At 38.8% G+C, this 23,474-nt stretch overlaps 1 protein-coding gene across 2 annotated transcripts in view; it reads left to right on the forward strand.

Moving 5' to 3' along the window:
- Positions 1-5,095: 5,095 nt before the first annotated feature.
- The window catches only part of PRKAR2B (protein kinase cAMP-dependent type II regulatory subunit beta), a 111,720-nt gene continuing 93,341 nt past the window's right edge, over positions 5,096-23,474 (forward strand). For both annotated transcript variants that reach the window (XM_069587910.1, XM_069587911.1), the window contains exon 1: positions 5,096-5,851. In XM_069587910.1, coding sequence (XP_069444011.1) covers positions 5,548-5,851 — 304 coding nt within the window. In that variant the 5' untranslated portion in view covers positions 5,096-5,547. The remainder of the gene's footprint in view (positions 5,852-23,474) is intronic.

The following is a 23,474-nucleotide window of genomic DNA, read 5'->3' on the forward strand; positions in this document are numbered from 1 at the left end:
TCTCTGCTTCGGAGCCCTGGGACACAGAAATGCTCTTGCATCGTGCTGGTTTGTGTTTCCCCAAGCTTGTGTTCCAACGTTCTCTAGTTTGCTCAGTAAGCTCCACAGTTCTAGTAGACAATAGTCATTTGCTCTTGTCTCTTCTCCCATTTTTTCATTCTAAAAAAGTTATTTTTTTAAGCTTTTAACTGTGGTAAAACACCGGTATCAAATTTTATGATTGTAATCATTTTCAAGTCTATCGTTCAGTGGTGTTAAGTATATTCACATTGTTGTGCAACCAACCCCAGAATGTTTTCATCTTGCTAAACTGAAACTCTTACCAATTAAACAACTCATTTTCCCCTCCCCTAGGCTCCTGGCAACCAATGTTCCACTCTCTGTTTCTATGACTCTTGACTCTCTAGATGCTTCCCTGATGGCTCAGGGGTAAAAAAATGTGCCTGCAAGGCAAGAGACTTGGGTTCGATCCCTGGGTCCGATCCCTGGGTCGAGAAGATCCCCCAGAGAAGGAAATAGCCACCTGCTCTAGCCTTCATGCCTGGGAAGTCTCATGGACAGAGGAGCCTGGTGGGCCATAGTCCATGGGGTCGCAAAGAGTCAGACACAACTTAGCAAGTAAACAATAACAATAATAAGATAACTCACATAAGTGGAATCACACAGTGTTTGTCCTTTGTGTCTGGCTTATTTCACACAGTATACTGTCTTCAAAGTTCACCCATGGTATAGCATGTGTCCAAATTTCCTTCCTTCTTAAAGCTGAATGATTTAAATTTTTTTTTTTTTTTTTTTTTTAGTTTTAGTTTTTTATTTTTTAAATTTTAAAATCTTTAATTCTTACATGCATTCCCAAACATGAACCCCCCTCCCACCTACCTCCCCATAACATCTTTCTGGGTCATCCCCATGCACCAGCCCCAAGCATGCTGCATCCTGCGTCAGACATAGACTGGCGATTCAATTCACATGATAGTATACATGTTAGAATGTCATTCTCCCAAATCATCCCACCCTCTCCCTCTCCCTCTGAGTCCAAAAGTCCGTTATACACTTCTGTGTCTCTTTCCCTGTCTTGCATACAGGGTCGTCATTGCCATCTTCCTAAATTCCATATATATGTGTTAGTATACTGTATTGGTGTTTTTCTTTCTGGCTTACTTCACTCTCTATAATCGGCTCCAGTTTCATCCATCTCATCAGAACTGATTCAAATGAATTCTTTTTAATGGCTGAGTAATACTCCATTGTGTATATGTACCACAGCTTTCTTATCCATTCATCTGCTGATGGACATCTAGGTTATTTTATATTTTTATTATGATTCACTTGTCCTTTTATTCTTATGAGTTTATAGTTTTATTTTATTTTCCCCTTTCCTTTAGCCATTAATTTAGTGGACTTTCAGAAAGCAGAGATAAACTTGTGAGTCCAACTTTGTCCTAAGAAACCCACAATCCATTTATGAAAACTAGCATTTAAGGATACATTCTCTATAGCTTTTGAGAATCTCAAAACTTTGCAAGACTTGTTACAGGAGAAAAAAATAATGAAGTTGCTTCTAGTCCTCATCTAACCAAAGAAGAACTTACATTTTGACGTTAAGCAAAAAGGGTACTTCAAACAGTTACTTTCTTGGAATACATATAATATGTGTACACACTCTTCCCTGGGTAAGTAGTGTAGAGGCTCTCAAAGTGTGGTCCCTACATCTGCAGCATAAGCATCCCCAGGAGTTTGAGAGAAAAGCAAATTCTCAGGCCCTACCTTGGACCTACTGAATCTGAAAATCTGTGGGTGGGGCCAGCAACTGTATTTTAACAAGTCCTACAAGTGCTTCTGGTGCTCCCTAAAGCTGGAGAACCATCAGTCATCTAGAAGCCGTTCTTCATAAAGCTGCATCTAGAAACTAAACATTTATTTAGTCTCAGCCCAAACATTTAAAAGATTTTTCAGGCTATGAGATGAACATCTTTCAGCAAATAAGTGTGAGGTGCCTATACCACCAAGTGACTGTGTTTGGGACTTTCTTCTTCACCGAAGGGGCAGACTGTCATATATTTATACTACCTGACCACTTTATTTTTTTATTTTTATTTTTTTCCATTAAGTTTACCATACAATATTGAATATAGTTCCCTTTGCTGTACAATAGGACAAAGGATTGGCCATAGTTATTATTGTGCATTATAGAAGTTGTCCAAACTATTGGCTTATCCACACTGTTGTCTTGTTTTAGCTGCTACATATCAACAAACTTTTGTTTCTGTCCAATATGTTTCATTTCCCATGTGTGAAAACAAATTTTGTAGCACTCTTATTTTATTCCAGTACTGAACTCTTGGAGTTCTTTTACAATCGCTTCTGATTTTCTGAGAAACTAGTGCAGATTGCTGTGTAAATCAACAACCAAAGAATCAATATCAGTGATGTTCTTTTAAAGAATTCAAAGATAAACAGTCCCTATAAGTCACTGTCACTGCACTCCAAGGTTCAAAAGGAAATATCTGAAAATGAAAGCAGGAGAAAGCATAATATTGGTTATAACAAATAATAACCAATAATATTGGTTATTATTATCATAATTTGGTAATATTATATTACCAAAAGGGCTTTGGGGTAGTAAATAAAAGCAAGAATATGATTTGAGAAGTGAATGTCTGTTCTGAGAACAGTATTAACATAATAGGAATATCAGCATCAAACTTTACTTTTTTCAGGTCATGGTTATTGGTTTAAAAACTGACAGAAGTAAAAAATGTTATCAGAGAGCTGTTTGCAAAGATGCTTTAAATCCAATATGTCTTCTGTTATTATACTATTGCAGAATATCCTAGGATGGGAGAGACCATAGAGGTCATCTAACCCAATCATGCATTTCATGCTTGACTCACCTCTATACCCCTAAAGAAATGACAGCCAGATGCCCTCACATTGTGGTTCATAACAGAGTCATCTACCGTGCCTCACAGAGTAAAACTATAAGGAAGAATAACGGCATTTTGAAACAAAAATAAAGAATGCTACTTTGAAATATGGCTCTTGTTAATGTTTGGGAAAGTAGTGTTTTTTTCTTCTGTCATTCCTGGGTGTTGAGCATTGTGGCAGACACTAATTATTGCTCCCAGAATTTGCTCTACTTCATCTCCAAATATTTGCTTGGCACACAACTGCTCAAAATAGAATTTCCATTCCCAAGCTTTCCTTGTAGCCATGTATCTGAGTTACTGTTGTTGTATAATAAATCACCTTAAAATGTAGAGGTTCAAAACAGAGTTTTTATTATGCTCAAAGATATGGGATGGGGCATCACAGGGCTGGCTTCTTCTGTCATTCTGGCATGACTTCTATCAGAGCAGTCATGAGCCCACCCAGATTCAAGAGGAGGGGAATTAAGGCTTCAGCTCTTGATGGGGTATGGCAAGGCACACTGCTGAAGAGCACAAGAAACAGGTGAGATTTCTGCTGTCACGTTTGGAACATGCAGTTGGTCACACTACAGGTATGGCCAGTGACCAAATTCTGGACAAGATGATATAAGAGGAACTGGTGTGTTTAACTTCGTGGAAGTATTCTTAGATGGGGGACGTGTGTGTGGTGAGAGGAGAAGTTCCCTTCTCTTTTTTACTTTCCTCTTGACTGAAATATGGATGAATAGACTGGAGGTAGAGCAGCAATTTGGACAACAAATTGAGGATTACAGAGCAACAAGCTGGAAGGAGGCTGGGTTGCCTAATGATTCTAGAACCACCGTGTGAGCCCTGAACCGCTGACATTTACATTACAGAGAAATGAACTTCTGTCTTAAGTTACTGTATTTACCATTTTCTTGTTAATCCTAAAAAAAAAAAATCATAAATGTAGATAGATGAAGCAAACTTGTCTTAAATTACTGGGTCTATAAAGATGATAATGCTTATATTGTCTATATAATATTTATATGGTTAAAGTTTGACTAATACTGTGGACCATGCAGTGAGGATCATGGTGTTTTATAAAAGCGTGCTTCTTAAAATTCTTGACCCTCATCATTGGAAGTACCGTACTATATTTAAAAATAAAATTTTTATGAGATTAAGAAATGCAAATAAATAAAATAGTCACTCATGGAGTGACTATCAGTTGTATTATAAACAAAGGGTTATTTGCCAAATGTATTTTTATTAAAGGGACTAGTTTGTTATATCTTGATTTCTAGTCTTTGAGGTTTCTGAACCATGTATTTACCGTTTTTTGTGTGTAGACAGAAATCACAATAACTTAACTGAGCTTGCTCTTGAGATATTTTATTTTACAATGATGGTCATGATGAAAAATGAAATGTTTTTAAACACCATTTAATTGGCAAAAGACATTTTCTAATTCGAAACTGTAAACAGAATAAGCCTTGTTTCAAAGTCAAGGACTTCTTGAAAAGCACACATCTTGGATTCTATTTCTCTTTATATTGAACTACGTATTCCTATTTTTGGAGATATAATTCAAAACCACTCAAAGTATAAGGGAATGTTTTAAAATAAACAATAACAGTTTAATCAGGCAAAGGTTCTTTTGCTTGAGGGCCGTCTGTCCTGACATTGACATTTTATTCAAATTGCTGCACTATCCTGTTTGAAGGCCATCGACTAACTTCTAAGGGCCTCACAATACATCGTGCATTTGTCTCAACAAGTAGTAACTGCACCAAGTGGACAATGGGGTACTATCAGAGAACCAAAACAATAAAACAGGTTGAGTGGAGAAAGGCTGTAGAACACATGGCGAAAGAAAAAGAAAGGTGTCACAAAGAACCAGTACTACCCGACTTTAAACAAAAGACATCACCCGCACGCGCACGTATTACTACAACTAGATTCTCGGAGGAAAAGAAAATGACGCTAACAAGGTGGAGGCCCAAGTTTCAGGGCAAATCGCGTGGCAGCAGTTCTGCTTGGGCTCAGGGTGGTGAAAGAGGCGTGGGAATTTGGCCGAGTGGCCCGTCCTCTCTGGGGCGTGCGGACAGGTGGACTACCAGGCGCGCCTCGGCCCGAGGGTGACCCGGGGAGTGCCGAGTTGGGGGGTGGGTGGACCCGCCCGGGCCGCGCCCCCTAGGAGAGAGCCCCGCCAGCCTGGTGGCGCCGGCCTGCGTTGCGTCTTCAGCCCCTCAACTGTGCAAGTGGCGGGCGCTCGGCGCCCGCCGGCAGGGTTGCCATGGTTTCCGTGGGTCACGTGGGGGCGCGCCGGAGCCCCCTCCCGCGTGCAGCGGTGGGGCGGGGGCGGGGCGGCCCGGGCGGGGGAGAGGAGCGGCGGCGGCAGGAGCGGGAGGAGCCGGAGATGCTGCTAGCCCTCCCCGGGCCGAGCTTGCTCAGCCGCCGCCGCCGCACGGAACAGCCGCGCGCCGGGAGCCGCGGGCCGGGCCAGCCTGGCTGCCGGGGCCCAGTGCGCCGCGCTCGCAGCCGGTAGCCCCGCCAGCGTCCGTCTGCGCTCGCTTGGCCGCCGCTGGGCCCGAGGCCGGTTCAGCGAGGGGGCGAGGGCGGCGCCCGGGCGCCCGCCGGCAGGGGAGGCAGGATGAGCATCGAGATCCCGGCGGGACTGACGGAGCTGCTGCAGGGCTTCACCGTGGAGGTCCTGAGGCACCAGCCCGCGGACCTGCTGGAGTTCGCGCTGCAGCACTTCACGCGCCTGCAGGAGGAGAACGAGCGCAAAGGCGCCGCGCGCTTCGGCCATGAAGGCAGGACCTGGGGGGACGCGGGCGCCGCCAGCGGGGGCGGCACCCCCAGCAAGGGGGTCAACTTCGCCGAGGAGCCCAGGCACAGCGATTCGGAGAACGGCGAGGAGGAGGAAGAGGCCGCGGATGCAGGGGCATTCAACGGTGAGGACCGGATTCCCCGCGCGGGCCCCCACCCCCGCCGCTCCCCCTCAGTCTTTAGATCCCAGAGCTACACTCACCCACCTCTCCCTGCCTTCCCTACCTTCCCCTTGCGCCCACCCCCTCAGCATCCATTTCTGTCTCTTCCACTCGCCCACTTTCTTCCTCCGCGCTCTCTTCGTGCCCTCCCCCGCGTTCCCTCCTGTGGAGGTGGGGAGCCGAGAGGTGAGGCTTTCTCTGCCCACTCGCCCTCCTCTCTTCCTGGGCTCGGAGGCAGAGGCCGGCAGGATTGGAGTGGGCATCTGAGAAACAACTTTCACTGGGGTTGCATAAATGAAGCTGGCCCATTTGGCATCCTCTTTCAGCCCTTGTGTGTATTAGTGGACTGTCCAAAACGAAAAGGTGGAGGGGTGGTCAATCGCATTGACTTCACTCTTGTTAGGACGGCAGATTCACTAAAAGGAGCGTGAAATTGGACTCACGGGGCAGAATAGAATTTATGGTGATAGCTTTGGCATTCTTGGAAACGAGAGTCATCTATTATTTTCCAGTTTACCGATAGCGTGTTGTATTCTTTTGGGACACACAACAAAGGATCCTGTTTAGCCTGCAACCCGTGGGGTCTTTGGAATGAGGAAATGGGTTTGATTTAAAACAAATTTTGGATGATTTGATGTCTTAAAAAAAAAACTGTGGGAAAAACACTGTAGGACGTTCTGAAAGCTTGTTGGTTGTCTTTAGAATGAAAAGCAGTGAGTAATTGTAAGGACTGTGCCAGACACTGAAGCTAGAAAGAATGAATGGGAAAGAAAAGGGGGTTTTCTCCAGTAGCTGCTCCTGGCAGGTCCCACCCCTCCCGCTTATAACCCTCTTTCCCTGACACACGCAGACACGCTTACACATTAACAGCCTCCTACATTTACACAGCATGCCTAAATCCCATCTTTGTGGCATCCCAAGCTAAAATACCCCGGTGTGCAAATGTGCAAGTGCTTTTTCTTTGTGGTACAAGACAAACGTGCATTCACCATCACACCAGCTTTTATTTATTTACACTACTCGTGGTTTGTGTGTCCACAGTACATTTCATATTTTAAAGTGTCATTTCCTTGTGTACCTTTTCTAGGAAGGTGTTTCTTTTCTTTGCAAAATTGTTGAAATGTGTTATAAAATTAAGGTATTTTTAGCTTATCTGAAGCAGTCACAGAAAGCCCTGGAAATTAATGCTCTCTGAAGATAAAATGGAAGATTGTTACTTAAAAAATTTTTATTTTGGACTTTGTAATGTTTCCAGGGGTAGGATAATCATAGTCTTCATTTTGCACAAAAACTTAATCTAATGCTTTTCTTATTAGAAATGGCATGAGAAGGAAAGAGTGCACATTTTAAGTAGATGGGCAGGAGAAGCCACTGATGAATGACACAAAGGGTAGAGAAATCTAATACCTCTTTAATGCTTGAGACACACATCCACACACAAGTACATCCACATGCACATAGACACACACAAAGAAAACAAAAAGGACTAGTTTTCCAGATTGGAGAAAACCAAAGACTAAGGACTTGGTAAAGAGCCTACATTTGTTCAGTGCAATATATTGTTTGTATAACTAAAATATTTTGCTTGTGTACTGTTTTGAAGTACTTTGCATTTATGATTTTGTTTTCTCTTTAAAACAATGTAGATTGTACACAGAACAGATTTTATTTCCATTTAGCAATGAAGAAAGAAGCCATTACCTTCTGAGTAGTAGGGATCATTTACTATGGTTTTATAGTCTCCAAAGCATTTTTGTTGTAAAAATTACTCAGTGTCAGTTTTACTATATACTGGTTAACCAATTGCCCAATTTATTCCCCATTCCTACCCCTCCACACCCTCCAAGACTTTTATGACTGCAACCAGTTTGGTCATTATCCAATGCACACATATGTGTCTGTGTATAACAGAAACTTTGGCAATGGTGCTTCCCTTTTCTAGGTGCAGTGAAAAATATACATTTAGAGTAGTTTCTATTCTAATCATTTCTCAATTTTTTAAAAGTAATTTGTGTTGAGACCCCCAATTTAAAGAGAATTCTAGACTCCTGAGGGGTTGGCAAACTTTTTTGTAAAGGGTCAGAGAGTAAATATTTCAGGCTTTGTGAGCAATGTATGGTCTTCATCGCATATTCCTCTTTTTTTTTTTTTTTTAAACGAGTCTTTAAACATGTATTCCCTCTGTACAAAACTGGCCACAGACCAAGGCCATAGTCTGTCAACCCTCAGTCAAAGGAGGAAAAAGTCAAAATAATACTCTTGGGGAGAGGGAGGGAAACAACGGGAATGAGCCTATCAGTTTAATGCCCAAGTCTAAAAAAGTACTGAAATATAAAAATACACCTGATACTGGGTAATCCTCATGACATAGTAAAGAATAAGAAAAGTACTAAAGAATGGGGAAAATACTAGAAGGCAAGTCTTAATTTATTGAAACATAGCACAAGATGAAAAGGATAAGTCATTCTTAAATTTTAATATACTTCTCAAGGAAGTTTGATTCTGAAATGATTATTACCTGGTACTACGCTTTTGGAGCTTTTTTGAATAGGTTGGGGTGGACTTGGGATCTTTTTTTAACAGATGATATCTACTGTTGCCTGATCCTACTTTGAGAAAGATTGGTCAACAGATAATGATAATAATGATGATTATAATATCACTTTCTCTTATTAACAGTTAAAAAATAGCTGCTATTTATTGAGATTGTGTGCTAAACACTATCTAAATGCCTGGATTCATTATCCCAGCTTTGTAAGAAAGATGAGACTAACAGTTGTTCAGTGTTTCACAGCTGGTAGGCTGCAGAGGTTGTAAGAGCGGTGGGCCTGGCGCCATGCCTGTGCTCTTAAGTCCCGGCTTTTATCTCTGGGAAGGGGGTGGGCCTGGCATCCCTTGAGCATCCCTTTTATGTCAAGGTCTGCTTGAGGCCCTTAATATGTTTTGTCTTTAAGGTTTAGAAAAATAAATTTGTCCAAGGTCACACACAGGACTAGTGAAGAGTAGAGCCTGGTTTCTTACTCACATCTGTCTGACCTAAGATCATCAGAGGTCTCCCCCTTAATGAAATTTGTCCAGCTGGCTGAATCAGAGGTCAAGTGTTCCTGCTTTTTTTTTTTCTTTTTTTTCAGTAATGGTGATGAATTTGCATTGATTAATTCATACTTACTCTCACGAATCCCTTAGGACAAGTAATCGTATTTGTGAGGGGTTGTTCAAAAAGGCAAGTTTTTGACCCTGAAACTGGTTGCCATTGACTCCCCCAGAGAGATCAAGCATGTGTGACCTTGAACTCATAGTGTGCTTGAATCAAGCAAGTGAACCAGCATTTGGGACCTTGGCCAAAAGTCTGATGGGTGAAGGTAGTCTTTACTTCTCTCTTCCCTTTCCAAAGGATTCTTCCTCTGCTGATTGCTTTCTTGTTCCCCTCCTATTCTCTTCTAAGTTTATCACTTCTGATGTTTACTTCCAGATTGGTGTTAATTCTTGTTAAAAGGGTAACCTTTAGGTGTTAGAATGATAGTGGCATATTGTGATCCCCTTTCTGGGAACTCTTAAAGTCCTGAAAAAAACTATAATTGAGACTGCCTCCCTCCTCCCCATCCTACAGAAATGAAACTTGACCTGTCACTTCTGCCAGGGCCATGTCCCCAGGCTTGGAATTATTAGGAGGGTTGCAATAAGCCAAAGAGTTGGATCAGTACCAATTTGGAGTGAAATCTGTGGCAATTAATACAGGCATCATTGGGAGATCTTGTGTTGCTCAATTATTTCTTAAGTGAAATAACTCAAATTACAAAATGAAGTAAATGACAAGTGCTGCTCAGTCATGTCCAGCTCTTTGCGACCCCATGGACTGTAGCCCGCCAGGCTCCTCTGTCCATGGAATTATCGCAACAGGAATGCTGGAGTGGGTTACCATTTCCATCTCCAAAATTGACAAGTAGTTGGAAACAAATTACACATGGACCCATGAAGAGGAATCAAACTGGAAGAAAAATAGACTAACGTAAAATATGGAAGAACTAATATACTAAATTATCGAAGGCAAAGATATCAAGGTCAGGTTAATTTACAAGGCAAAACTATAGAACCATGGCTTATAAGCTTGGATGTCAAAGGTATATAAATAGAAATTTAGCATGTAAAATCTGTGGCTTAATCCTCTTAACTCTGATTTACGTCAAGTCTTTTAGGAGAACTTTATCTACCTTTACATTTTTACAATTTAAGGGGATTGTGTAGAGTTTACCAGAGATCTGGAAAATTATGCAAAATATTGGAAAGTTGGAGCTTATGGTGAGAGATTAAGGGAACAAAGGTACATAGCATGAGAGGGAATGGTTGAAAGAGCTGAGAATAGCATGCATGTGTCTGAAATTTTTTCTTAAGAGGATTAAGAACAAATGTTCTTCATCTCTATTAAATACAGAATGGGAAGAGCTAAGCTTCATTGTAACTTGAAGAATAAAAGTCAGAAATTCATCTGTCTGGAATGACGTGTGTGGTCTTCCTGAAAAATGAGATGACAAAGCAGTGAGGGTAATAGATTGACTTGCTAAGAATCTGCTGTGAAAAAGCTCTTAACCTTGTTCATACTGGAAGTAAAAAGACGTTGACATTCATGGCCTAGCTGACAATAGGAAATTGTAGAGAGGAATTAGAGCTTTAAAGGAGAGTTGCTTTGGTTGGTTTTTTAGGCTCATTTGTGTGAGCCCTTTTTTAAGAACTTGCTCTGTGGAGGGCTCCTGGAGACTGTTGGGCGACAAAGCAGCCAATCCTTAGTCTCCTACTGCATGTAGCCATCAGCATACAGCTAAAGAAAGAAATTTATTTTAGTGATGGTACTTGTGCAATGGACTGAAAGTTAAAATATTTTTTAGTATATAATCAACCTCTTAAATCCATTTAATCAGTTTGAAAAGCATTCATGGAAGTTGATTTTGGAGGATTAACTTGCAACTTAGACAATGTCTTTTTTTTTAAATGTATGAAATGCTGTGCTCAGCATGTTGACATGGCATAATAATAGTACTTGCTTTGTGAAGTTTTAGTGAGGATAAATGGAGTAATATTTGCAAGGCCCTTAGGGTACTGCACCCAACAAGCATCAGTTACCTGTTAAACAAATAACCTTATTTACAAGAGGTCTTCCAGAAGTATTTTGTTCACAATGAGGCTTTCACTGTGTTTGGTGGAGATGAATCTAATGTTTGCACTTTTTACGCAGATGAAATAGGAAATGAGCTTGCTGGGCAGTTTCTCTTAGGATTTAATGTGAAGTTATGTTGCATAGTAATAAAACCCGCATCCTTTCAACTCATAATTTGTAGCTAAGCAAGCACTCTAGGATTTTGTAGTTAATGAGACTTTTCTGGTCTTTGGCTATTGGAAATTTATATAGTAGTTTTAAATCCTCCTCCTGAAATGGATTACATCATTCATGACAATGGCTAAAATATTAAAGCCATTATTTTAGTTAGGGGCTTAAAACAACATTAGAGAAGATTAAAAAAAATATTTTGCATTAGAGATGGCAATTATGATTTTTCAAAGAACAGTTAAGAACATTATTCATTTTAATAGTAGCATTAAATGGATTACTTTAGGGATTGAAATTGGGAAATCAAAGGACTTTGGGTGTCCTTTCTCAAACTTTTATCCATCTATTACTTTAAACTTGGGAAAAGGGAGGGAGAGGGGAGAGGAGGGATGGGAAAAGAGAGAGAGGAGGAAGAGGAGTAAAATCTGTTGCAACTTGTGAAGGGTTCTTTGAGAAACTGATATCTTTTCGTAAGCAGTGGCATAGAATCAAAGCATCTCAACAAAAACTGAAGCATTGGATGCTTTCATATGTTTACCTGCCTATCTTAAAAGATCAAACTGTAGCTGTTATTTAACTTAAGACTGTTACAGCTTTCCATTTGAAGGCATGTAAGCTTTCCATTTGAGTTTGTACATAAAGTGATGTATTGTATCTGGGTGGGACAGAGTAAATATTTAATGGTTATTCTTTGTTGCAAATCTCATTCCCTGGATTCCAGTACATTTCTAGCTGTCAAAGTTATGTCCATAGCTGTGTCAAAAGAAAAAAAAAACGTGTATCTTTTTCAACCATGTGGATACTAACAAAAGATCTTTGAAATTGTCAAGGAGAAATTTATTTGTGATCCCTTAAAAAAAGAGATCTTAATGAGAGTAGTAGGAATAGAGAAAGCCTATGGTGGAAGTAGTGGTTGATGGAATATTTGAGGTAAGGGATTCAGCGAAGGTGTTTGAGTTGACTGACCTTGGGGTCTGCCTTAGCAGTGTAACAGAGTAACAGTAACAGAGCTGTAACAGTAGCAGTAACAGAGCTGAGACCTGAAACAGCCCGTGAGGAGAAAGAACATGTAAAGTTGAAAGGTAGGATCCTCTGCTTATTCACTCACTGCAGACATATTTATTGAGAACCAACTCCTTTTTTTTTCTTAAGAAAAAAGAAGTAATTATTCTTTTAAGTTTACTATCTCTAGACTCCTTAAGAGACAATCCGTTTGTCACAGACTGTCTCATAGATAGAATATGTTGTCTATAACATGTAACAGATGGAGCCGCTGAGAGCCAGAGACGTTCCTTGCCCAGATTTAGTCCGTTTTGGTCTTTTTGTTCATAGAATTATCACTTTACATTTTGTGTGCCTTTTGATATTAACTTGCCTACTATAAATCCTTCCTGTCTTCCATCAGGGTGATAGATAAGGTCCAAAAGGCCAGGCTAACAAGAAGTGCTTTTGTACTTTTCCTTTCAGAGTCACCAATTTTTTTTTCGCTTTGATTTTTTCATTGCCGTGAAATTTAATATTAGAGTTTATTTTTGTATCAGTTGCTTAAGAAGAGGCAATGGAAGAGAAAAAAGAGTGCAGTGACTTTTCTGAGTTGGATGAGTGGTTGCCATCGTGTTCTTGGTCCTGTTCTTATTGTCCTTCCAGCCTTATCCTTACTACTTAGCTGTGATTGAGATGGTCATGGTTACAAAACCCCATACGAAAACTTCACTGTGATACTGATTATTATCTTTATTTTATGGGAGCAAGTTTTTGTGTTTCGGAAATTCGAAATGACTCAGACTGTTCCATTATGTAATTATTTTGTGGAAAGAATTTGAGCTCAAATTTTCAGGTCATGGCTTACATGAAAACAACAATCTAAAAAAATCAGAAATATAAACACAGTTGGTGTAACATTTATAAATGTTTCAGCAATAGGCTTTGCCATGTGTAGCTTAGTATGTTTGGAAGCTAAAAAAAAAAAAAAAATCATTCCAGTTGCTGCTGTTTAAAAATGTTCTGTATTTTAAAAAAAAGACAAAAGGTCAAAATATAAACACATGTTCCACATAAAAGTGAAGCCAAAAAGATATACTGTATACAGTGATTCCGGTATCCGTTTGGCTGGGGACTGACACTGTTTAATTTACGTTAGCTGTTCCAAGATAGAATAGTTCATGGGAGTTTTACTGAGGGGAATATTTTTTTTTCTTTTTTGGATAAAAAAGAAGGAAAAACTTACATTTGTTTAAATATGTTAGACTCAAAAAGCATCTTTCCAAAAGGTTCTTAATTAAAACATGACTCAGCTGTTTCGTTTCAGTTGCTGTAGAAAGCTAATGTCTGTTAAATGATATTCTTCTTATTTAGTCATTGTTAACATTTTTGGCTACTTAACTGCCAGGCCCTGAATAAGACTATTATACACTTCATTCAGCCCTCCCCGCAGTGAGTGGTAGAGTCAGGATTTGAACCTGGCAGTCTTAAGTTCAAGCCCATCTGCTTGACCACACACTTCAGTGTTAGTAACTCTTACAGCAATAACATGGCTGAAAAGAACCACGTATCAAAAATTAAGCCACCTACTTTTCCCTCTAAAATTTAGTCTAGCTCAGCATTGATCTGTCCCTTTTACAATTTGCTTTTTCTCTCTGTTCTATCCAAATTAGCACTTGGTATACTTTTCTACATGAGCTTTGTTTTATTTTATTTTGCTATGCTCTGCAGCTTGTGAGATCTTAGTCCCTCAACCAGGGATCAAACCTGGGTGTTCAGCAGTGAAAGAACGAAGTCCTAACCACTGGACCATCAGGGAAGCCCCAGTACTTGCTGTACTTTCGAAAATCAATAAACTATTTATTTTTAGAAATGAACACCTCCTATACTGAGCTGTTTAATTATCAGATTTTTTTGATTATGTACCCTCATTTGCAAAATAGCAGTTTTGCTAATGAGGGAACATAATGAGTATACATATCCCAAGTATGTCTTTATAAATATTGTGCAGGTACCAGTATATGAGAAAGTGTTGTTGTTGTTGACTCTTTTGCAACCCCGTGGACTTTAGCCCACCAGGCTTCTTTGTCCATGGGATTTCCCAGGCAGGATAACTGGAGTAGGTTGCCATTCCCTTCCCCAGGGGATCTTCTGAGCCCAGGGATCAAACCTGTGTCTTCTGCATTGCAGGCAGATTCTTTACCACTGAGCTATCAGGGGAGTCCCTTGAGAAAGGATTCTACAATATAAATTTTGAAAGGGAGAAGAAGTCATTGTAAACAAGTTCTAATTCTTTCCTACACCCTTAAAGACTGCCTTATACTCTGTCTTGTGGTACATGACCCCATTTTGGAGACCACAATCCTAACAATTCGACTAAACTGATACTCTATTAATATATAAGCTGGCTGTAATAAACTTTGGCTTCCTCTTTTAAGCTCCTGAATTATAGGGTCCTAGTGTGTTTGTGTTTGTCTTTTTAAATAGACACTCATTAGGTAAGCTAATTGTTTAACTCAACTGAAGTTTGGCAGAATAAAGGGGAAAATTCTATCTTATAAGGAGGAAATAAAATCATACTACGTGACGGATAAGATCCAGGCTTTTTCTTTTAAATTTGTATTCCCCTCTGTACCTTGAACTCCATTTAGATTATAGAGTACTAAAGTTCTTGGTACACATTTTGGGGATGTGACAAACAGAATCATACCATGTTATAGGTGTTTAGTTAAGAATCACTAAGTCATGGAAATGCTATCTGAATTAGAAGAAAATCTAAAGTTTAAAATATTTGAAAAGATTAGGACCAGGCAACATCGTAAGGAGAAAAAAGTTTAAAATAGTTTAAAAGAAATGCAGTTACATAGGGTATAGTGGTAAAGAACCTGTTTGCCCATGCAGGAGATGCAAGAGACATGGGTGTGATCCCTGGGTCAGGACGATGTCCTGGAGGAGCCTGTGGCAACCCACTGCAGTATTCTTGCCTGGAGAATCCCATGGACAGAAGAGCCTGGCAGGCTACAGTCCATAGGGTCACAAAGAGTCGGACACGACTGAAGCTACTTAGCATGCACGCATGCACAGGGTATCTCAGGAAAGCAGTCTCTGGAGAGGACAGTTGTTAAGAAGGGAGACTCTTCACTGTCCCCCTTTTTGTAACTTGATGAAAAGCTTATCATATACTTGTATTACCTATTAAATACATTTTAAGTGAAAAAAGACATGAAAGAAAGTCTGTTCATTTGTAAGCAGCCCTTGAGTAGTAGATAAAACACTGTAGAGGCATATAGTGTGGTTCAAAATTGATGTATTCAAATATTCTTGCCTGAATTATTCTCTTGGTCCTAGGTACCCAGTCTTCTTTCCTTAGCTTTCTGCCAAATCCCAGTTTTTCTCCAAAGGTTAGCTTCATTTCACCCTTCCAAAAGATCCTTACGAAATTCTCTGGTTGACATGAAAGATGTCAAAATGGCAGAAAGAAAGCTCGGTGGCTGTCAGATGTGCCCGGCACAGGCAGGCAGGGATATGCAGTAATAAGCTCCCTCCCTCCTAGACTTTCCTGTGTGCATCTCGCTTTGCTCACATTAGGTGGCCAAATACATTTCAATTAACCTCAAGTTGAATACTGAATGTCTAATAATAGTAAATGTCTGTAAACGTATATTTCTGAAGTGATAGAAACCTTCTTGGGCATGTGAATATTAAAAATACCCTCTTGATAATCCTTTATATTTTAAACATTTTAAAGTGTTTTCATGAAATGTAAAAGCCTTTGCTAGTCTTCAGTTTCGTAGGTTTAGACTTCATTATATTAAACAAAATAAGGCGGCATTATATTTTGGCCTGAATATTTGATCATTCTGCAAAATGCAAAGAACACAAGCATACAGGCTTGTCTTGCAGCTGAGAATTGCATATTCTCACTGAGTAGATGTTCGGATCTCTCCTTCTGCGTCTGTGAGCCCTGTGTTACATCTCAAATGCATCTGTTGCCCTGAACCTGCTTTGTCCTTTTTTCTCTCCATCTTGCCTCATTCCTAACCACCTTGAAAGACACTGCCTTCTTACCTTTATTATGAGAATCCTGCTCGCCCCCTAGGGCTGACTTGCTCTTTGGAGCCCTCCAGTTTTAACGGTAGTTCCAGCACAGACCTCCCCTCTCCTTAAGATTCAATGTGTCTACCTGCTTACCAGCCACCTCTGCTTGCATATTCTTCAAGCAACTCAAATAATTTTGCCCTAAACTGAATGTGTTGCAGTCATCTCCCTCAATTATTATTCCTTCCACTTTCCCCTCCGCTCATTTGATAAACATGGTCAGTAGATCCCCTTTCCTCTGCCTTATACTTCTTAAGCCTGGTAGTTTATGGAAAACAGATTGCTTTTAGTGCTGAAAAATGTTAAAGTAATGCTGAAAGATCAGAAACAGTGAAAACTTTTAAAAAATATGCCCTTGCTTTGGCATAAGCTCTGGGTTTGAATCTTGATTCTGCCATTTATAACTTTTGGAACCTTGAGCAAGTTACTTTACCATCTGTGCCTCAGTTTCCTCATCTGTGAAATGGGAATTATGACACTACTTACCTCAGAGGGTTAAATGAGTTAACAGTGTCTGACATATACTAGCCTTACATATGGGTTTGTTAAAAAATAAGAAAAGGAAGGAAGGAAGGAAAGGCAGGTTTTAGAAGTCAGAACATTATAGTTCATAAAAATGAAGTTTGAACACAGGGAGCTCACCCTGGTGCCCTGTGATGACCTAGGTGGGTAGGATGAGGGTGTGGAAGGGAGGCTCAAGAGGGAGGGGATATATATACACCTATGGTGGATTCACATTTTTGTACAGCAGAAACCAACACAACATTGTAAAGCAGTTATCCTTCAATTAAAAATAAATTTAACAAAATGAAAGTTGATTGAGAATGTAAGACACTGGAGATTACTTTCAAGTCAGTATAGTAATAGTACTTAAATAAAAAGTTATTAATGAAAAGTATAAAACTAAAGTTTTTAGATCTTTCAGCTAAGTGTTTCAAACTTTAAAAAAAACCCTTGCTCTTTTAAATCTCAAGTCCTCCTTTGATTCTATTTAAAATGCAAGGTAAATAGTCTGACTTTAAAAAAAAAATAAGGGAAAAAAAAGCAGTGGGATAACGCTTTGCTTTGTTTTCACACCATCTCCTTCCTTGACAATCAGTGTTTAACGGGTAGAATAAATAAATTTGTGTGTGTAAAATCTCCCAGTTTATGGTTTTATTCAAGTTTTAATAAGTCATTTTAAAACGACTTGGGAAAGAGTAGGTAGGGGTATTGATAGTAGGTACTTTATTTAAGTGAGGCAGATGCTTACAGTAAAAACATGAATGTGTGCCTGAAATATAAATTGGAAAAATTGGTTGCATTAAATTGACAGCTTGTTGCCATTTCCTTATGTCATAATATTTATGAAAGAAAGCTTATGGTGGGACAAACTTTTGTACCTAAGTTTTATGTTAAAATGATTTTATTCCGAAAACCCATCATTCTATACTTGCTCCACTACAAATTACTATCTTAGTAGATTTTTAGAAAGAAAAAGACAGTTCTTTTGGATCTTTGTTTTTACATGGAGTTTTTCACGGGTCTTTGATATCTTATTTGACTGTCATTAACAACAGTTTACCAACTAAGCAATATTAGGATCTTTGATTCCTAATAATTCCTTAGAAAGAATTCAAAAGATATTTTAGTGTTCAAATTTTAAGAAAAACTCATTTGTAAAAGGATATTTTGTAAAATATATTTTAGGAGCACATTTAGCATTGAAAGAGTACAAAGCTTCAGTTATGCAAAATGAGTAAGTTCTGGGAATCTAAGTATATAGCAGGGTGACAGTTACCAGTACTGTACTGGATGCTTGAAATTGGCTGAGAAAATTGATCTTAATTGAAATCTTCACACATACAGAATGGTGACTATATAGAGGTGATAATTAAATAATTTAGCTTCATTGTGGTTTTTTTGTACAGTATATACTATGCCAAAATATCAAGTTGCATGCCTTACATATATTGTTTTTATATGTCAAAGGTAACAAAGTAAAAAAAAAAAAAACAAAAACGCAGTGTAGACTAATCTGATTGGACTGAGAGTATTGAGAGATTTTTATGTACTGAGAGATTTTTATCTCCAAAACCAAGTAGAGGAGAAATTTTTTCTCTCTCTCTTGTTCTCTCTTTCTTTCTCTTTTTTTAAATTATGAGGTGTTTCCAATATACAAAAATGAATACTGATATAAACCATCCCCTGGCTCTAACAGATTCTAACATTTTAACCCTTCACGGGTTTTTTTTCTTTTAAGAAAATAATCATACATACAGTAGGAGTCCTTGTGTGTCCCTCGCTTACCCATTCTCTTAACTTCCTTCTCCATAGATAACCACCACTATGATGAATTTCTTGTCTTTGTTTCCTATTTTTGTTTCTGTACTGTTACTACAAAGGCATCTATTTATAGATTAGGAATAAGGCTATTTTGCATATATTCCAAGTTTGTATAATTGTACCACTTATAAAAGTTTCATTTATGTAAATTATCATGCTTCAGCTTGTTTTTGAGAACAGTGTTTGAGATATTACATTAATTCATGTAGCCCTTGTTTACTGCTTTTAAACTGTTAGTATACCCTTATGTAAATAGACAGTTTATCCGTCCTTTGATAAATATTTTGCTTGTTTCTAATTATTTGTTATTACAGTGATGTGATGAGCGTGATGTGTGTGTGCATGTATGTGTATTATGCAGATGTACTTGAGTTTTTTAAAGTGTGGGGACCCCTGGAGGACCATTCCTCTCCTACTCCTTGACCTTTTCAGGGAGTCTGTGGATTGAAAATAACAAAAATAATAATATATGATAAGTTCTTTGCCCTCCCCCTCATTCTCTCATAAGTATATAATGGAATTTTCCAGAGGGTACATAATGTATGCTATTGCAGCAGATTGAATGCAGAAGTAGATGTGAGAACCCAACTGTCTTCTATTAAGCCAGATTTGTAAAAAATGTAAAATAGCCATTCTTTTTATTAATTTTTTTTGTTTTGGAGGATGTAGTTATTTTGCATAAGAATGTTATTTCACTGGGATGACCCAGAGAGATGATATGGAGAGGGTGGTGGGAGGGGGGTTCAGGGTTGGGAACTCATGTACACCTGTGGTGGATTCATGTCAGTGTATGGCACAACCAGTACAGTATTGTAAAGTAAAAAAAAAAAAAAATAAATAAATAAATGCAAAAAAGGAATATGTTATATATAATAATATATAGTTGTCATACTGTTCATTTTTAAGTGAAATAATTTTAAAACAATTTTAATTCATTATACAATATATATTCATGACTATCACTCATATAAACAAATAATTTTTAAGAATGTAAAGAGGTTTGGAGACTGAAGTTCGAGGATTGCTGCTCCAGGTTATATATCTAAGTGTAGAAAGGCTGGCTGGAGGGAACACGCAGCTTTCACTGTACCTCATTTTGCCTTATTTGCTCTGCAAAGCTGTTAACCAGTTTTCACCCTCAGCAGTAGTGTGAGAATTTCTAGTTGTCACATTCAAGCTACCATTTGATGTTGTCAGATTTTAAGCAGCTTTGCCAATAGGATGGATGTTACCTTGCGATCTCGTGAATTGAATTTGCGTTTCCTTGATTGCTGTTGATCTTGAACATCTTTTTTATGTTCACTGATCATATTTGTAGTTCATCTTCTGTGAAAAATAATTTTTTATTGCCATTTTTCCTATCTGACTGTGTTGTTCTTACTGATATGTAAGGGTGTTCCTTTTCTTTCCCCTTCCATCCATCCATCTATCCATCCATCCATTTATCTTCTGGTTACTAATTCTTTGTTGGTCACATGCATTAAAAAATATCTTCTCCCATTCTTGGGCTTGTCTCTTCATTTTATTTGCAGTAGCATAGTTTGAACAGAGTTTTCTTTGTTTTGTCCTCTAGTGTTATTGAGATATAATCAACCTACAGCACTGTGTAAGTTTAAGGTGTCCAGCATAATGGTTTGATTTCTGTATATCATAAAATGATTACCACACTAGGTTTAGTGAACATCCATCATCTCATATAGATGTAAAATGAAAGAAAAAATATTTTTTTCCTTATGATAAGAACTCTTAGGATTCACTCTCTTAACAACGTTCATATATAACATAGAGTAGTGTTAATTATATAGATCTTATTGTGCATTACGTCCCTAATACTTACTCATCCTCTAACTGGAAGTTTAAGCCATTTGACTGTCTTCATCCAATTGCTCCTCCTCTCAACCTCTGCCTCTGGTAACCATAAATCTGATCTCTCTATGAATTTGTCTATTTGTTTGTTTGTTGAAGAATAATTGACCTACAACAAACACTGTTAGTTCCTGATGCATAACGGAGAGATTTGATATTTCTATACGTTGCAGATTGATTACTACGTTAAGTCTAGTTAACATTTGTCATCGTACAAAGATATTATCACTACATTATTATTGATTATAGGCTCTTTGCTGTATATTCCATCCCCATGACTCACTTGCTTTGTAAATGGAAGTTTACCTCTTAATTTCCTTCACTTGTTTCACTCTTTTCACTCATGTTCATGCCTTTTCACTCAAGAACATAATTTCTTGATTTTATTATAGGCTAACATTAATCGTTTCCTTTATACTTACACTTTTTTGTGCCTTAAGAAATCCATCTCTGCCCCAGATTAAAAAGATAATCCCTTCATTTTCTTGTAAAAATGAAAAAGTCTTGAGTTTCACACTTAAGGTTTTAATCTATAATTTATTTTTGTGCATGGTGAGAGATGAGAATCTAATTTCATTTTTTTAAAATATGCATCATTTTTTTACTTTTTCCCTCACTGACTTTTAAACATTAGTTTTTCATTTTTATATGAATGTACTTAAAGGCTATTCTCGTCTATTCATTTGTCCATTCCTTCATTTTAATATTTTTATCTTAATATGAGTTTATATGGTCCTGATATGTGGTAGGGTAAGTAATTTTTACTTTCTTTATTTGGGCTCCAAAATCATTGCAGATGGTGACTGCAGCCATAAAATTAAAAGACGCTTACTCCTTGAAAGAAAAGTTATGACCAACCTGCTGCTGCTGCTAAGTCGCTTCAGTCATGTCCGACTCTGTGCGACCCCATAGACGGCAGCCCACCAGGCTCTGCCGTCCCTGGGATTCTCCAGGGAAGGACACTGGAGTGGTTTGCCATTTCCTTCTCCAATGCATGAAAGTGAAAAGTGAAAATGAAATTGCTCAATCGTGTCTGACTCATAGCGACGCCATGGACTGCAGCCCACCAGGCTCCTCCATCATGGGATTTTCCAGGCAAGAGTACTGGAGTGGGCTGCCATTGCCTTCTCCAATGACCAACCTAGACAGCATATTAAGAAGTAGAGACATTACTTTGCCAACAAAGATCCATCTAGTCAAGGCTATGGTTTTTCCAGTAGTATGGAAAGTTGTGATGTGGATGTGAAAGTTGGACTGTAAAGAAAGCCGAGCACTGAAGAATTGATGCTTTTGAACTGTGGTGTTGGAGAAGACTCTTGAGAGTCCCTTGGACTGTAAGAAGATCCAACCAGTCCGTCCTAAAGGAAATTAGTCCTGAATATTCATTGGAAGGACTGATGCTGAAGCTGAAACTCCAATACTTTGGCCACCTGATGCGAAGAACTGACTCATTTGAAAAGACTCTGATGCTGTGAAAGATTAAAGGCGAGAGGAGAAGGGGACAACAGAGGACGAGATGGTTGGATGGCATCAAACCAACTCAATGGACATGAATCTGAGTAAACTCCAGGAGTTGGTGATGGACAGGGAGGCCTGGAGTGCTGCAGTCTGTGGGGTTGCAAAGAGTCAGACACGACAGAGCGACTGAACTGAACTGAAGTAATTTTTACCTTATTTTTCTTCAGAATTGTTTAACTACCCATGGGCTTTTATTATTCCACAGAACTTTTAGGATAAGCTTCTTTAAATGATATTGAATCTTCCTGTCCATGAACATTGCCTATCTCCATTTATTCAGTTTTCCTTTCATTTCTTCAGTGTTCTGTAATTTTCTTCATAAAGAGTTTTCTTGTCTTTTCTTAACCTTATTTCTAAGTTACCTATTATTTTTTGTTGCTCTTATAATTGTGGTTTTTTCCCTTACGTATTCTAATTTATTTTTATTGGAATATATATAAGGAGCTGTTAAATCTCAATAATAAAAAGGCTCTAATCAAACTGAGTAAAAGACTTAAACAGTTTAATAAAGAAGACATGAGAATGGCCAGTAAACCCATGGGAGAGTGCTCAGTATCTTTCGTTATTAAGGAAATTAACATTAAAATCACAATGAGATTCCACTAAACACACAAGAATAGCTAAAATAGAAGACATGTCTTACGTTAGCAAAGATATAAGGTAACTGAAATTCTTGTTTATTACATGAGAGGATGAAGTGGTAGAAACGAGAAATCAGCAGATTTTTTATAAGGTTAAATATTCGTTTACCTGTGACCCAGCAGTCCCGCGCTAGGTGCTGTACTTGCTTACTCAGTTGTGTCCGACTCTTGGCAAGCCCTATGGACCATAGCCTGCCAGGCACCTCTGTCCATGGGGATTCTCCAGGCAAGAATACTGGAGTGGGTTATCATTCCCTCCTCCAGGGGATCTTCCCAACCCAGGGATCAAACCCCTGTCTTCCACATTCCAGGCAGATTCTTTACCACCTGAGACACCAGGGAAGCCGTGAATACTGGAGGGGGATGCCTGTGCTTTCTTCAGGGTATCTTCCTGACCCGGGAATCGAACTAGGGTTTCTTGCATTGCAGGCAGCTGTTTTACCAGCTGAGCTACCAGGGAAGCTCCTTCTAGGTATCCACATGAGAAATGCATATGTTCACAAAAAGATCTGTATAAAAATATTTATAGAAGTTTTATTCAGAATGGCCCAGATTGGAAAAAATCATCAACAGGAGAATGGATAGACAAATTGTAGGGCATTCACACAATGAAATACTACTCAGCAATAAAAAAGAACAAACTATTGATCTTCTCAGCAGTGAGAATAAATCTCAGATTTGTATGAAATTCAGAGACAGGCAAAACTAAGCTATGGTTAGATATGGTTCTAAACTACTGTTAGAAATACTAATAGTAGTTTCCTAAGGGATGGTAGGAATTGACGGTAAGGAGTTGGGGAAACTTTCCAGGGTGTTGGAAATGTTTTGTATATTG

The sequence above is a fragment of the Ovis canadensis genome, chromosome 4 (assembly GCF_042477335.2).
Source record: "Ovis canadensis isolate MfBH-ARS-UI-01 breed Bighorn chromosome 4, ARS-UI_OviCan_v2, whole genome shotgun sequence".
Classification (NCBI taxonomy): Eukaryota; Metazoa; Chordata; class Mammalia; order Artiodactyla; family Bovidae; genus Ovis; species Ovis canadensis.